Consider the following 14,042-nt stretch of genomic DNA (forward strand, 5'->3'; position numbering starts at 1 on the left):
TTCGAAATTGGAATTTGTGAAAGGAGAAATGACATGTTATATTTTATCTTACATGTGTACTTTCAATTTCAATATGGTTCTAAATTTAGATTTAGTTTTCCCATAAATTGCGGACTGAATAGAAGACACCCTGTTTATTTTCTGCACATGTAGAAAAATTTGAAAACTGGGAGTTGAATGAAATAATTTTTACTTATTTTAAGATAAATGTTAGAGTGAGACAATTTTTAAGTTACTGAGTAATTTTGGGGCATAATTTGTTTATTTTTTGTTTGTTTTCCGTCTTTGTTCTTCCTACTTGTAAGTGTTGCACTAGTGGTCAAATTATTTTCTTGGTATCGTCTGATATCTTATATGAATATAAATCATGTCCTTAAATTTTCAATTGCACAAAGTACGAACATTTCAACGTCTTTTTAATTAAACAATTAAATTCACACGTCTTTCATTAATTATTTGTAACCTATTTTAAAACTTTACGTTGAGAACTGTGTTTTTCGTTCAAGACTACGGCTTTTTAAAACGATATTGTTGGGTCAATTCAGGTTTTATTTTAATTAATTTGATATCAATAAAAGAAAAAATGTTACATGTTTATTTGTTTATTTGTTTATAATTTTGTTGTGAGGCGTTTTTTTCTTTCTGATGATATCATAAACACGAAATGCCTTCTCCTACGCGTCTAAAACCAAAAAAAAACAGTGTTTTAAGTCAGTCTATTTAGATAATTTCTATGAGGTTTAAGACAACACAGGCGTGCTTGTTGGATTCATTATAGACCGCAGAAAGTAGTTTCTCTTTCGTGTGTCCTTTCTTGGAGTAAGGGAGATAACTTGCGTAACTAACGACGAACGTTTTTAATCCCGTATTCCGCTAGAGGCGTGCAATTACGTACACTTCGCCTTAAATCAATAACATTACCGTATGGTTTTTATCATTGTTGATGGCCGTATGGTTGCCTTTATTTCAACTCTGGTGGATGTTTGTCTTAGCAAAAATCATACCACATCTTTTTGTTTTAAATGAATATAATTTAATTCCGAAAATTGTATCAAAACCTAATTAGATAGCTGGTAAAAAAAACAAAACATATTCTTTAAATATATTTTATTTGGCACTGAGAATATGCTTAACAATTGTAAGGTCTAAGCTGGTATCTGTTGAGTGCAATTTTGTATTTTGTGTTGTCATCTTCTATTACAAACAATTTTCCTCTTGACATATTATTGATGATATTTATACATTTTCCTTTTCTCCAGTATCCACCAACAAATACGGCTGTTCCCTTGTTCATGGCGGGATTGGTCCTAAACTGTAAAACTTCTCCCACTACAGGTGTAAATACATTTTCGGAGTCTCCACCAAATAACTCTAAGGGATATAATTCTAGCTGTTTTTCCTTCAAATATTCCATTAGTCCCTCGTTTACAAATTGATTTTGTGAAGTACATGGATTCTAAAAAATAGATTATAAGTCTAAAAGTACATTTGAAATTAAGATTTTATATAGCAATTGATTAGATTGACCGAAAAGTATAACTTGTAAATATTAAGAAAAATAGCACTTTTACGATCAATATGTCGTCAATTAAGATAATATTATCAGTTAGATTTTATAGTTTATCTTTTTAAGAGATAAGTTTGACACTGAAATAATGTAACAAATCAACAATTGTCATCAAAATCTTACGTAATTTGGGTTAATTTCATTTGTAAGATCTGTACCAAACTGGCGCTCGTATAAAGCTCTATAATAGTGGCTGGCACTTGCCAATGGATCGCAATCAACAGCTTCCTAAAAATAGAAAAAAAATGTATAGTTTCAGGTTTTTTCCCATAAATACGAATATTGTTTAAAACATTTCGGACGTTTATAAATTTGTTGAATCTTATTTAAATATAATATTAATTTCTATTTTCACATAAAGTATATATACATGAGATGTTATTATACTTTATTGAGACAGTCACCCATCAACATTAAAAAATTTGAAAAGCATGTTTAATTGGTATAAGTTAAAACGATTCTTTTCGTGTAGTACTGATTTCGGCGTTTTACGTTTCCGCAAATTGGCATTACTTTTCCGGAAAAAAAAAGATGACGTTTCCGGAAAAAATAGATTACGTTTCCGCATCTTACTTTTCCGGAAAAAAAGTAACTATAATTCCGCAAAAAATAATTATTAATTTTCCGCAAATAATTAAGGAATACCTGTTGATCGAAAGCAAAGCCATAATAAAAAAAATCAGTATTTATTAAGTTAAAGGTCATCAAAACATGCAAGTAAAAATCATCATTAAAATGGATGAAATCATATGTTCAAAAGTTACAAAATGTAGCACTAATCCGATATAACTTGATATGAATTCATAAGTCAGTTCTGGAAGATATATTTGTAGCCCACACGTCGTACAAAGTCCACAGTAGTACATTCTCCGTTTAAAAGTTTTATATTTTGTTCAAAAAGAAAGTTCATCTTCTCCTGTTTATACTTCCGAACGGGTGCTTTTACAGTTAGAGTTCTCATCTTAATGTAAGATGTTGTTTGCAGTTTCAATAACACATCGACACAGACAACAGGGGCGGATCCATCCATTTTAAAAAGGGGGGTCCAAACCCAGGACAAAAAGGGGGGTTCCAACTATATGTTCCCATTCAAATGCATTGATCGGCCAAAAAAAGAGGGGTTCCAACCCCCTCCCCCTGGATCCGCCAATGGACAAAAAAGAAAAGACTCGGCACCATTCAGTGTTCTCTTTTGGTCGGGGTCAGGACGTGATGCCCAAATGCTTGGTGGAATTGCTATCTATATAAAACTCCAATATATAATCGGCAAACTTGATGCATTTATCGTCAGATCGAAAATCGGCTATTAATTCAACAAAGCATGCTTTAATCGTGTCAGTTGGTAAGTAAGCCAAACCAAAGAAATGTGTTAGCCATTTACCAAAATCCAGAGTCAACTAGTTATATCTAATATATTGAAGATATAAGATCAGAACCTTTTCTTTATTAAGAAAATAAAATAAAATATTTTTCTAATATAATTATATTCACATATTTATAATTTACCAGGTAATTTTCCGGAAAAGTAATAAATACAAATTGCGGAAACGTATACTTTAAATTTGCGGAAACGTAGTATTGGGACTTTGGAAAATTAGCGGAAATGCAATACGCCCACTGATTTGTTATAATTAAATTAAATTTTTATTGTTTATGAACTTTGAAAAATATATGTAATCCTCTTACAAACTTTTCAAATAAAACATTTTATTGTGTCAATTTATTTGTTTTGTAATTTAGAGTTAACTTTCACAAGTTTTCCACAGTAAATTTATACACACGTACATCATCACAAATTCTTTCATCAGGATTTTCTTCTACAGGATTTTACTGTTTTGATATATCTGCTTCCTTATTGACATTTTCAGTGATGTTATTGTTATTCGTAGAATTAATTTGTCTTCTACTTGTTTCTTCTTCATTCGTGTCCATTTCAAGTATATCCATAGTTTCTGGGTTAAAAAATATATTTATATATTATTCTTTATTATTTAAAGTTAAGAACCGTCCCTCTTGGTTTTATGCAATTTATTTATTTTTGAAATTATTCAAGTTAACACCGTCTGAACAAATATTTAACCTTTTATTGTATTAAACACCTCTCCCTTATAAATATTCAACAAAAAATAGAATAACTTTTAGCAGCAACTATGCAGTTCGAGTACACCGAAATAAAGAAAGATCCCTGAATATGTAGATGCATAATACTTTAAAGATTTAAAAAAAAAAAAAAAACATTTATAATTCTACTACAGCTACCATAAGGTACGTCAAAATGGTATGCATATCCGTATGATATAATTGTTCTAGACTGGTGTCCAATTAGAATATCAAGTATGCTACATACATACAAATTTAGCAGTGTATATAGACATCAGACCGTACGTAGTCCCGCGGAAACCAGCTTCACAAGGATAACATGTGTTAATGTACCTACTTTAATTTTAGTTAGTAAGCGACAAAGTATTAACTTTGTCGTAGACTACTATAATATTATAGTGTATATCTTTTGTTGGTTTTTTAAAGTCCAGTGGCAAATATTTAGTAGATTCTAGAACGATATATAGTCGTCTTAGCGTATTTTTAATGACGATTTTGGATACTTTTAGCACGCTTGTGTAAAATTTTACAAGTAAATATCAAATACATGTATACATGCATCTTTACAGCATGTTTATAATTATAACTAGATGATGAACTGTGTGGTTTTTATGCCCCACCTACGATAGTAGAGGGGCATTATGTTTTCTGGTCTGTGTGTCCGTTCGTCCGTCCGTCCGTTCGTTCGTTCGTCCGTCTGTCCCGCTTCAGGTTAAAGTTTTTGGTCAAGGTAGTTTTTGATGAAGTTGAAGTCCAATCGACTTCAAACTTAGTATACATGTTCCCTATGATATGATCTTTTTAATTTTAATGCCAAATTAGAGGGTTTACCCAAATTTCACGGTCCACTGAACATGGAAAATGATAGTGCGAGTGGGGCATTCGTGTACTGGGGACACATTCTTGTTTGTTACTAACTTGGACTCGAAAATCCAAAAGCTATTTAGCAAAAAATGAATTATTTTACGTGCAAAAGTTAACACTGAAAATCTCCATTTTTTGTAAAAAAATAAACTTTAATAAAAAAACAATGTACTAAATTTATACCTTCAAATGAAATATTTTCTTCACTAGGATAAACCCCATCATTTATGTGCTCACTAATGAAACCATCACCGGCCTCGGGCTGATAGGTCTCTGTAGATTCTTCTGTACCACGAGGGTCTAAATCTTCATCCTCTACATCCAAATGTGCTGTGGTCAAAAATAGTCTCTCCTCCTGGGTGAGGATTGTGAATGGAATCAGTAATATCTAAAGTAAATAGCCAAGAATACTAATATGAAGAATTACATAAGATGATAAATTAAATTGAACATTTACAAATATTTTGCAGATACGGAATTCAAGGTTCCCTTTGGTTTTTTTTGTTAACATAAAATAGCGTTACATCATAAATTGAGCATATTTATAAATCTTTTTAATTAATAATGTGTTTTCAACGAAACTTACCTGTTCATCTACTGGGGGAGCGAAGTTTGGTCGCTGGAAAAATAACTGATAAGGCGTTGCTGGCTTTGTGGCTTTGTGGACTCTGTTATTGTAGTTATAGTAAAACTCTTGAAGTTCAGAAGGCCAGTCTTTGTGTACAGACATCTGGATTCTAAAATACTCTGTTAACGTTCTGTTAAACCTTTCTATCCGGCCCTGGCTTTGGGGATGATAAGGACGCCCATGAATTTTTCGTGTTTGAAAAACATCAATAACATCTGCTAGGTTGGAGTTTGAAAATTCTTTTCCATTATCAGACTGTAAAATTCTTGGTGATCCTAACAGGTAAAGATACTTTAGAATTAAATCTGCTATTTCTTTAGCAGTTTTGGTTTTTGTTGGTCCTCCAAAGGCAAATCTTGAGTAACAATCAATTATGCTGCATGCATATGTATATCCTCGTAATGCTGGCACCTTTTTCAAATCTACTTGCCAGCGACCGTTGGGATATGTAGCTGGAATTGGTCTGCGTGTTGTAGTAGTTTTTGGTATATCAATAGCACTGGCACATTGCTGACACTTAACTTCTGTTTTGAACAGAATTTTAATGGTTTCTCTGACAACGGGAAATACTGTTGTCCTCAGTGCTTCGTATATTGTGTCTGCTTTTCTTAGGTCCTTTTTATGATTTTCTTTTATCATATTCACCAAATCATTTATGCTAACACATCTTCTGTGGTGAACATTTAAATCCATAGATTTTCTAAACAAACAATCTGTATTTTGATCATAGAAATATTGACTTAATACCGTTTTTACTACTCTCTCAGATAATCCAAGTTTTAGTTCTGCAATAATTTTTTTCGGACCCCATTTGCTGTTTTGTTCTTTTGCTTTAGCAATTTCCACATAATAAGGCATGTCGGCCCAAAATGTCTCGGCATTCGGATCTTTGCTTATCCCTTTTTTTCTTTTTCTTTAAAAAAACATACCCTTCATCCGGTACTGTGTTTTGTTCTATCATTTCTGTCTGAAAGACACTTACTACGTCATCTTATAAAGTTATGACGTCATTGCTGCCAGTTCATAAAACGGACGTCGATTAGAGAAGCTGAAAATTGGACGTCGATTAGAGAAGCCAAAAATTGGACGTCGATTAGAGGGGCATAAAATTGGCCGTCGATTTGGAGTCTTGTTTTAAAGAATTGGACGTCGATTTCAGGAACGGACGTCGATTAGAGACCGGACGTCGATCTGAGTCTTACACATATATTTCGTGTGAAAAGAAGCAATTCAAATGTTCTTTCCAAATGCAATATTTCTTTATCATTTGTAAATTGGTTCGTTTTCAGCTGCAAGAGTAATGTTGGCAAATCGATTGTGTATACCTTTTGCAACTGAACAATGTCTTGTGATGAACTTTGGCGTTCTTTCTACCTTAAAAAACGCAACAACAAAAAAGAAGAAAAAAGACAACAACAACAATATGGACAATCTTTACGTTGATGTGCCTTTCTTAAACTTCATTTCTGTTACAGCAGGTAGTATTTTCTATTTATCAATACATTACCTGGCGTAAAAGGCTGCATCTCTCTTCTTCCGAGAATCTGTATCACAGCTTTATTTATCAATTTAACAATACCCATGTCTTCTTTTTCGTTGTTTTTGTCCTTGTCTTTTTCTTTTTTGTCCTTGTCTGGGTCTAACTAAAATAGCAAAACAAAAAATTAGCATCTTGAACATAATTCGTATATTGGAGAAACATTATAAAAACAAAAAGATAATAATAAATGTGTATAAAATAGTTCTAGATTTAAATATTTTATTCGGTTATTAGCCTGACATGACTTATATCATAAAGAGCCATTTGTTTAAGAAACAATTTCAATTCGTATAAAAACTCTAAATAGTAATGGTTATATATTCTGCTTTTACTTTTATTTTTACTTTTTTACATAATTATGTTATACACGTTGTAAAATAGTGGTGTTACAAACGGTCAACGATACTTATATTTCAAACTCTGTCAATCTAAATGTGATACATTGTATATTTTAATGGCGTATGCTGTTTTATGTATATTAATTATTGGCATCAAAAACTTTGCTGTTTTATTGTTTCTAGAGCTTTTTTGTGGTTCTGCTAATAGAAGAATTGTCTAAATGATTGTTTTTCTTTGTCATCTTTGTTATGGTAACAGGTCTTATAAGTATTATATGGCAACTATACGTGATAGTTTATTTGTTGTTAATAATAAAATTTCGAAAGGTTAGTTTTATATAGTTTCGTGATGATACAATGATTATTAACGATTTTAACTTAACTGGTTGAAAGCGATTTATAGAATCCGAAATTATAAAATTAAGATTATGTAAAATGTTTACATTCGATTCCTAATTTCCTGGTGTGCAACCGATGCTATGCTGCTAGTCAAAATAGGAAACTGTGTTCAACGTTCTAAATACATTACTGTGTACGCAACTGTATTTTGAAAGGTGTCTATGAAAATCATAGAGCTCCTTGTGCAAATACCTTTCGTATGCTGATAAATTGGGTAAAGCTGATTTAGGATGATTTAAACAACATAGGTTAACGCTAGACTAAACTAACATTTGGAAACGCTTTTTGACTGATAAAACAGCTTCCAATAGATGTAATTACACAAGAACTATATTTGGAAAACATTATACGTAGCACGTGTGTTAATTCCGGAAATTTCCTCACAATAAAATTGAGAATGGAAATGGGGAATGTGTCAAAGAGACAACAACCCGACCAAACCTAGATTTACAATATCGTTTGACTAAATATATTCCTCCATTTTACCAAAAGGCTATTTCAAAAATAATCCTATCGTCACATTCATGAAATATAAAGACTCTTCCTTTTCTAAATGTACATGTAATGGATCGTTTATGCAAAGTCTGTGGTCAATTTACTGTGGACGAGTTCCACTTTTTCTTGTGTGTTCAATATATAGAGACTTGTGGGCATTTAAACGGATAAAGTTGTTTACTTCACATTATGCAAAGCAGTTGTATTTTGGGGGGAAATGTATTATCTTGGCTTTTCAAATCAAGGACAGTACATTGTATTTTACAAAAATAATTAACATTTTCCATGTTCTCTGTCTATATCTTTTATTGCAATTATAACTTGCTATTTATTATTAACACTGATGAACTCTTAGGCTGATTGTAATAAAGTATACATATACTACGAATGCGCAGTATAATAGTATCATTATATTTTGATTTTAAGGATGAAAATTATTCTTTTCGTTCGAAGGATGCTAAAATATCAATCATTTATTTTTAATAAATATAAAAGGACGTGGTATGCGTGCTATTGAAGTATTATTAGTATAACTTCAGTGTTGTAATATTTACCTTATGAATCAAAAATCCTGCAATGCAACCGGTTTCCTGGAATAATAAAAATGTCTGTTTGTGAAGCGAGTCGACACACTGTCATTGTTTAATTACTACTGAACCTGCACCAGAGCAAAATGATCATAGAGAGATGTCCGGTACCTATGTATGTTTAGCTGGTTTTGTATGGATACTGCTCAATATTATTACTCAAACATGTCGGTTAGTACAGGTGCGCATATGTACTCGTTGTTATTTTGCGGTTTACATGTTGAACTTTTCTATTATGTTATTTATTTATAAGTTCCTATGTAATTTGTGTTCTTACTTTTGTCTGTACTGTATTCCTGTCATGTAGTGTTGTCAGTTTAAGTGATATTGTTTAACATTGCCATATAAGCGGGATATTTGGTTAGCCATAAAACTAGGTTTAACCCACCATTCCTTCTTGAAATGTACTGTACGAAAAGGAACATGGCATTTGTTATCAAATAGTCCATTTATAAGTATGTCTTTTTTGTGCACTTAAGAGGCTGTCCAAGTAAATATCAGGCAAATCCTATGATATGAGTGGCACAACATAATTTTTTTCCCACTAAATTTTTGGTTCCAATGCAATGTTTATATCATACAAAGGATATACATGTCAAAGATATTTTTGAATCAACAGTGGATGGCTCAGAAAATGATTTTAAAGTTAACTAACAATGCAACAAAATTTTGTACAAAATGAAGAGTTATCTCCCCTTTTCAATGAATTTTCAGTGCTTTCTGTGTATTTTTTTCTCTTTATTTGTTGCAGTTAATATAAAAACACAATTTAACTTTGAGAAAGAATGAATTTGTGATATGAAATAGATGAAAAAAATTTAAAAACAAGATATATCATGTGCCATCCACTGCCTGGTTTTTCCATGGACACCCTCTTAATTGGTACGGCTGTTCCGTTGGTGTCCTCTTATAGTTGATGTGTTTTCTCGGTTATATTTTAAAGCCCGTTATTCGATTCTCCCAATCAATTTATGACTTTTGAACAGCGGTATACTACTGTTGCTTTTATTTATTACCAACTTGGTGCATTGATATATCATAAAATTTTAAAGTAATAAGAATTAAAAACCGAGGGTCTTTCCACCACTAACAATATATTTTGATATGAAAATATGAAAATTCAGTTTAAATGTGAGTTCCTATGGCTTTATGATGAGTTTAAAGCAAATGTCAAAATCTAGAACGTACAATTAACCTACGATATTGACCTCAACTTTAAGGTCATCAACCAGGGACCCCAAATCGAAAGACATTAGGTCTTTAATATGTATGGTTAATGAGTTATATCAATTTACGCATACTTCTAGATATAAGATGGGCGAAAACTTCCAGTTATTGTCTACGCACCCTTTCAACCAAAAGTTTGTAGTAACTACATGTCGCAAATGACAATTTGATACAAATATGCAGTTGACTTTTTGTACGGTTATTGAAAAGAAGTTACAATAAGACAAAATCAAAATTTAGAATATAACCTTGACCTAATTTTCTTTTTTGGACCAAGGACCTCAAATCAACAGACCCAAGGCCTCTATCACTTATTGTTTACCAGTTAAAAACGCATATCATTTATATCAAATACATAAGGGGGAATAACTCTCAAATGGAGTCACCGTATAGCTTCGGTCCAAATAAAAATCCTTATCCTGAAGATGTAACGAGCAATTTGGTAAAATACATTTGTCGTAATCTTTTACTGTTGCGAAGGAGTAGTGGCCACAAGAAAAACAGTGTTTGGAGAGATAACTCTTACAAGGTAAGGTATTTGGTTAAGCGGTTGTCAGTTTCAAAAGCGTATAAAGTGTAAAAACAATACTACGCAAGAAAAAAAATTAGGCAGAATAAAAAAAATCAATTTCTAGAACAATGTAGAAGTGAACTATTGGAATACAAAGTTTAAAAGAAAAATAAAAGTTTTTTCCCGAACCTCCCATGATAGCTTTGGCAATAAATTTGGAAGAGATTTTGTTTTCCGGAGGTTGTTTTATTCAAAAGATTAATAACAGTAGAAAAAGAAGATTTGCTCTCAATGGTATGCAGTTACTACTTTGTAATAAATGTACAATTTCCATGAACAACAAATGTTTATGTCTTTCACTACGAACTTGTTTTATCTGATCATTCAAAAGCGAAAAAAAACTTTAAAAGGTTTACTTTTACATGTTTAAGGCAAATTTTTTAGAAGAGTGGTGGCGTTTAAGGTTGATTTTTCTGTCAACAGCGTGTAACGCATGATCAACATAATGGAATTGATGAAATTAGATATAAACTTACACAATGTTGGTTATCCGCTTGTGATTTTATAATTTCTATAGCACTTATGATCGTACTCATTTAAGTGAGTGCAATTGTCAAAAGAATATATTTTTGCAGAGGTTGATTTACTAGTTGCTGAAATGAAGCGCATTGATAAGGACTTGCAAAAGGGAACAGTCCAAACCTGGACGAAAATTATAAGAAATGTCAGTAACGCAGATAAGAAAGTAGTCGGGTGGAATTAAAAGCATCTGGAATTTCAAATTTATACTATTGATGAGAAGAGCATTTTTTAAATAATAAACTATGCTAAAATATTGATAAACTATGGAACTGCTTTTCGAGGTTTTGATTTTTTCTACATGGAGGGAAAGGCTGATTCGGACTGTTTCCTTATTTTTAATATAATTTGTGGAAAAGAAATCTATAATCTTTTTAAATTTCGGTAATTGAACTTCTATGAGCTATTACAGTCTTATATTTAAAGAAAAAATGGGAGATACGGGGCAAAATATATTTTACCCTGTCACGTAGAAAACAATCAAAGGAATCTGAGAAAAATCCCGCAATCTGACAAGACTACATGCTAAACTGTGTCGATTCGAGACCAGATGTAATGCTGCTTTTTCATGTTTGCAGCAGGCCAATACACAGGTGTGTTTGATTTTTCCAAATATCAAACCTGACCTTTATTGATATGAATGATAATCGTATTACTTCATTTTCCAGGACAGCAACATACTTTACTCTTTAATGACACTATATTTACATATTCACATTAAAACAACAACTATTTTATATTCTTGTATACCTGAATAATGGCTATAGAATTTCACACTTGTTGATAGATTGACATGTATACAGGTATTATAAAAGAAAGTTGAGTAGGTTTGTTTTGAATTTGAAGGTGCTTAAACATTAAACAGGTATTTTTTGTATGATTTTATGATGGTATATAAACAACATTGTTTAAGTTGTTTCGTTCCCTTTTATTTACAATGACTTTTTAAATATAGTCTATGCTTGATGTTTTATTTTTATTCTCTTTGGTTGCCTTAGATTTACAATCACGTTTTCGATGGAATGTTTTAACGAAAGTTGCATAGTGCTCGATTTTATATATAGTGTTCAATAATTTTGAACCTTCTCGTAATTTCGGCCGAGTCATCGTTATCGAGTTATGCTACATGGAACGTCTGTCATAATATTCTGGCAGTCAGTTTTCAAAATATTACCAAATGCCGCCATATAATTTTCATTATTAAGTAAACATATGTTCAGTTTCTGATGCGGTTATTTAGTTTTGGCATACATCGAACATACAAGCCTGATACAACGAAAGTTGCATAGTGCTCGATTTTATATATAGTGTTCAATAATTTTGAACCTTCTCGTAATTACGGCCGAGTCATCGTTATCGAGTTATGCTACATGGAACGTCTGTCATAATATTCTGGCAGTCAGTTTTCAAAATATTACCAAATGCCGCCATATAATTTTCATTATTAAGTAAACATATGTTCAGTTTCTGATGCGGTTATTTAGTTTTGGCATACATCGAACATACAAGCCTGATACATGATATTGATTTATATTACTGGTTGAAATGCTTATACTCTTAAAATTCAAATCACAAAAATAATGAACTCCGAGTAAAATTTAAAATGTAATTTCCTAATCAAATGACAAAATCAAAAGCTCCAATATCAAACGAATGGAAAACAACTGTCATTTTCATGACTTTGTACAGGCATTTTTTATGTACAAAATGTCCGATAAAACCTGATTTTATAGTTAGCTAAACCCCCCACTTGTATGACAGTCGCATCAAACTCCATTATATTGACAATGATGTGTGAACAAAACAAACAGACATAATATGTAAACATGTCAAAAATAGCTGAACAGCAGTCAACATTGTGACGTTTGAATCTAAAATGTTAAAGAGGCCAAATAAAGTATAGAGTTGAAAGCACTGAGAACCAAACCTTCCTAAAAGTTTTGCCAAATACAGCTAAGATAAATTATTCCTCAGGTAGAAAAGCCTGAGTATTTCAAAAATTCAAAGTTTTGTAAACAATTAATTTATGATTATGTCTAGGATATAAAAACTACTCCTTTTTAATAACGGTTAATATTTATAACATAAAATGGAAATATGTGCACTTTAAATTGATGTTGACAGAATTTTGGTTCAGTATAAGTTGTCAGATTTGAAGCTTACTTATTGCACGACTGGTTTAAACATTAACTTATTCTTTAGTTTGTAGATACAAAAAAAAAATTCCTATGACTAAGGCTGCTGTTCAATTTAACTTGAGTTTAGTCTTTAGGTGGGTCGGATCAGTCCTGTCGATAATAAGCTTTGACCGTTACACATTACTGGCTATTAATTTAACTTGATGTACATGGTATGTCTGCACCCGTCTGTATAACAAGTTTTATACCTTCAAAAACCTATACATAGTAGTCGCGATAGTACAATATTTCTTTAACACTTGACAATATTCAGTTAATATTATATGTTATTCGTCTTGGTATTGGCTGATAGTCATTAACCTCTTGTTCAACAAAATGGTTTACAATTTAACATTTGGTTAATGTTTCTGAAAAGCTATAACTATTATCTACTCCTGGTATAAAACGAAATCACCAGTATTTTACAAAAGCTGTTGTGTTCAATTTCTAACATAAAGAACTAAGAAATAGGGAAATTTTTTTCTCTAGTAATACATTTCAATTTTAAATGTTAAGCACGATCTTCTGCGTAATTGATGTGCAAATACAAACAACGAGCACAAAAGATGAACACTTCTTTATAATATTGAACGAACTTTATAAATCAGTTGAAATATACTTAACTCATTAGATGGATAAAAATAGAAAAACATCTAACAAAAACACAGAGTGGACGTGGCCGGGTACTCCTACATCCCAACAATAAAGAGTTACTGAGTACAAATCTGAGAGTACTCGCAGTTACTGACAGCTAGTTCAATAACAAATAATAAAAAAGCATGCATCTAAGACTAAATAATCAATCATTATACATTCAACATCCAATACGGATTTAGTGTTAAGACGTCATGAACAGTCACAGAAAAACATGATTGTATTATTCCAAGATAAAAGTACAGGCAGATTGCAGATTCATTAATGTGCATATGTATATAACAAAAATATAAAGTTTGCTTTTAATTTACTGATACAAAACAATATTATCAATAAAAACAATATCCAATGATATAATTACAGTGCTGGATTGGAA

General features: G+C 31.6%; 1 protein-coding gene and 1 long non-coding RNA gene across 2 annotated transcripts in view; both read right to left on the reverse strand.

Moving 5' to 3' along the window:
* Positions 1–14,042, reverse strand: part of LOC134699778 (transient receptor potential cation channel subfamily M member 5-like) — a 99,854-nt gene that overhangs the window by 53,059 nt on the left and 32,753 nt on the right. Inside the window, exons 7-8 of the mRNA XM_063561194.1 lie at positions 8,486–8,521; positions 6,667–6,802 (exon numbers count right to left, since the gene is read on the reverse strand). Coding sequence (XP_063417264.1) covers positions 6,667–6,802; positions 8,486–8,521 — 172 coding nt within the window. The remainder of the gene's footprint in view (positions 1–6,666; positions 6,803–8,485; positions 8,522–14,042) is intronic.
* Positions 1,182–4,783, reverse strand: LOC134699736 (uncharacterized). The gene is made up of 4 exons (XR_010103650.1): positions 4,715–4,783; positions 3,353–3,519; positions 1,691–1,795; positions 1,182–1,456 (listed from the first exon to the last, which is right to left on the reverse strand). It is a non-coding gene; the product is annotated as an uncharacterized LOC134699736 (long non-coding RNA).

Source organism: Mytilus trossulus, unplaced genomic scaffold, assembly GCF_036588685.1.
Source record: "Mytilus trossulus isolate FHL-02 unplaced genomic scaffold, PNRI_Mtr1.1.1.hap1 h1tg000085l___fragment_1__unscaffolded, whole genome shotgun sequence".
NCBI lineage: Eukaryota > Metazoa > Mollusca > Bivalvia > Mytilida > Mytilidae > Mytilus > Mytilus trossulus.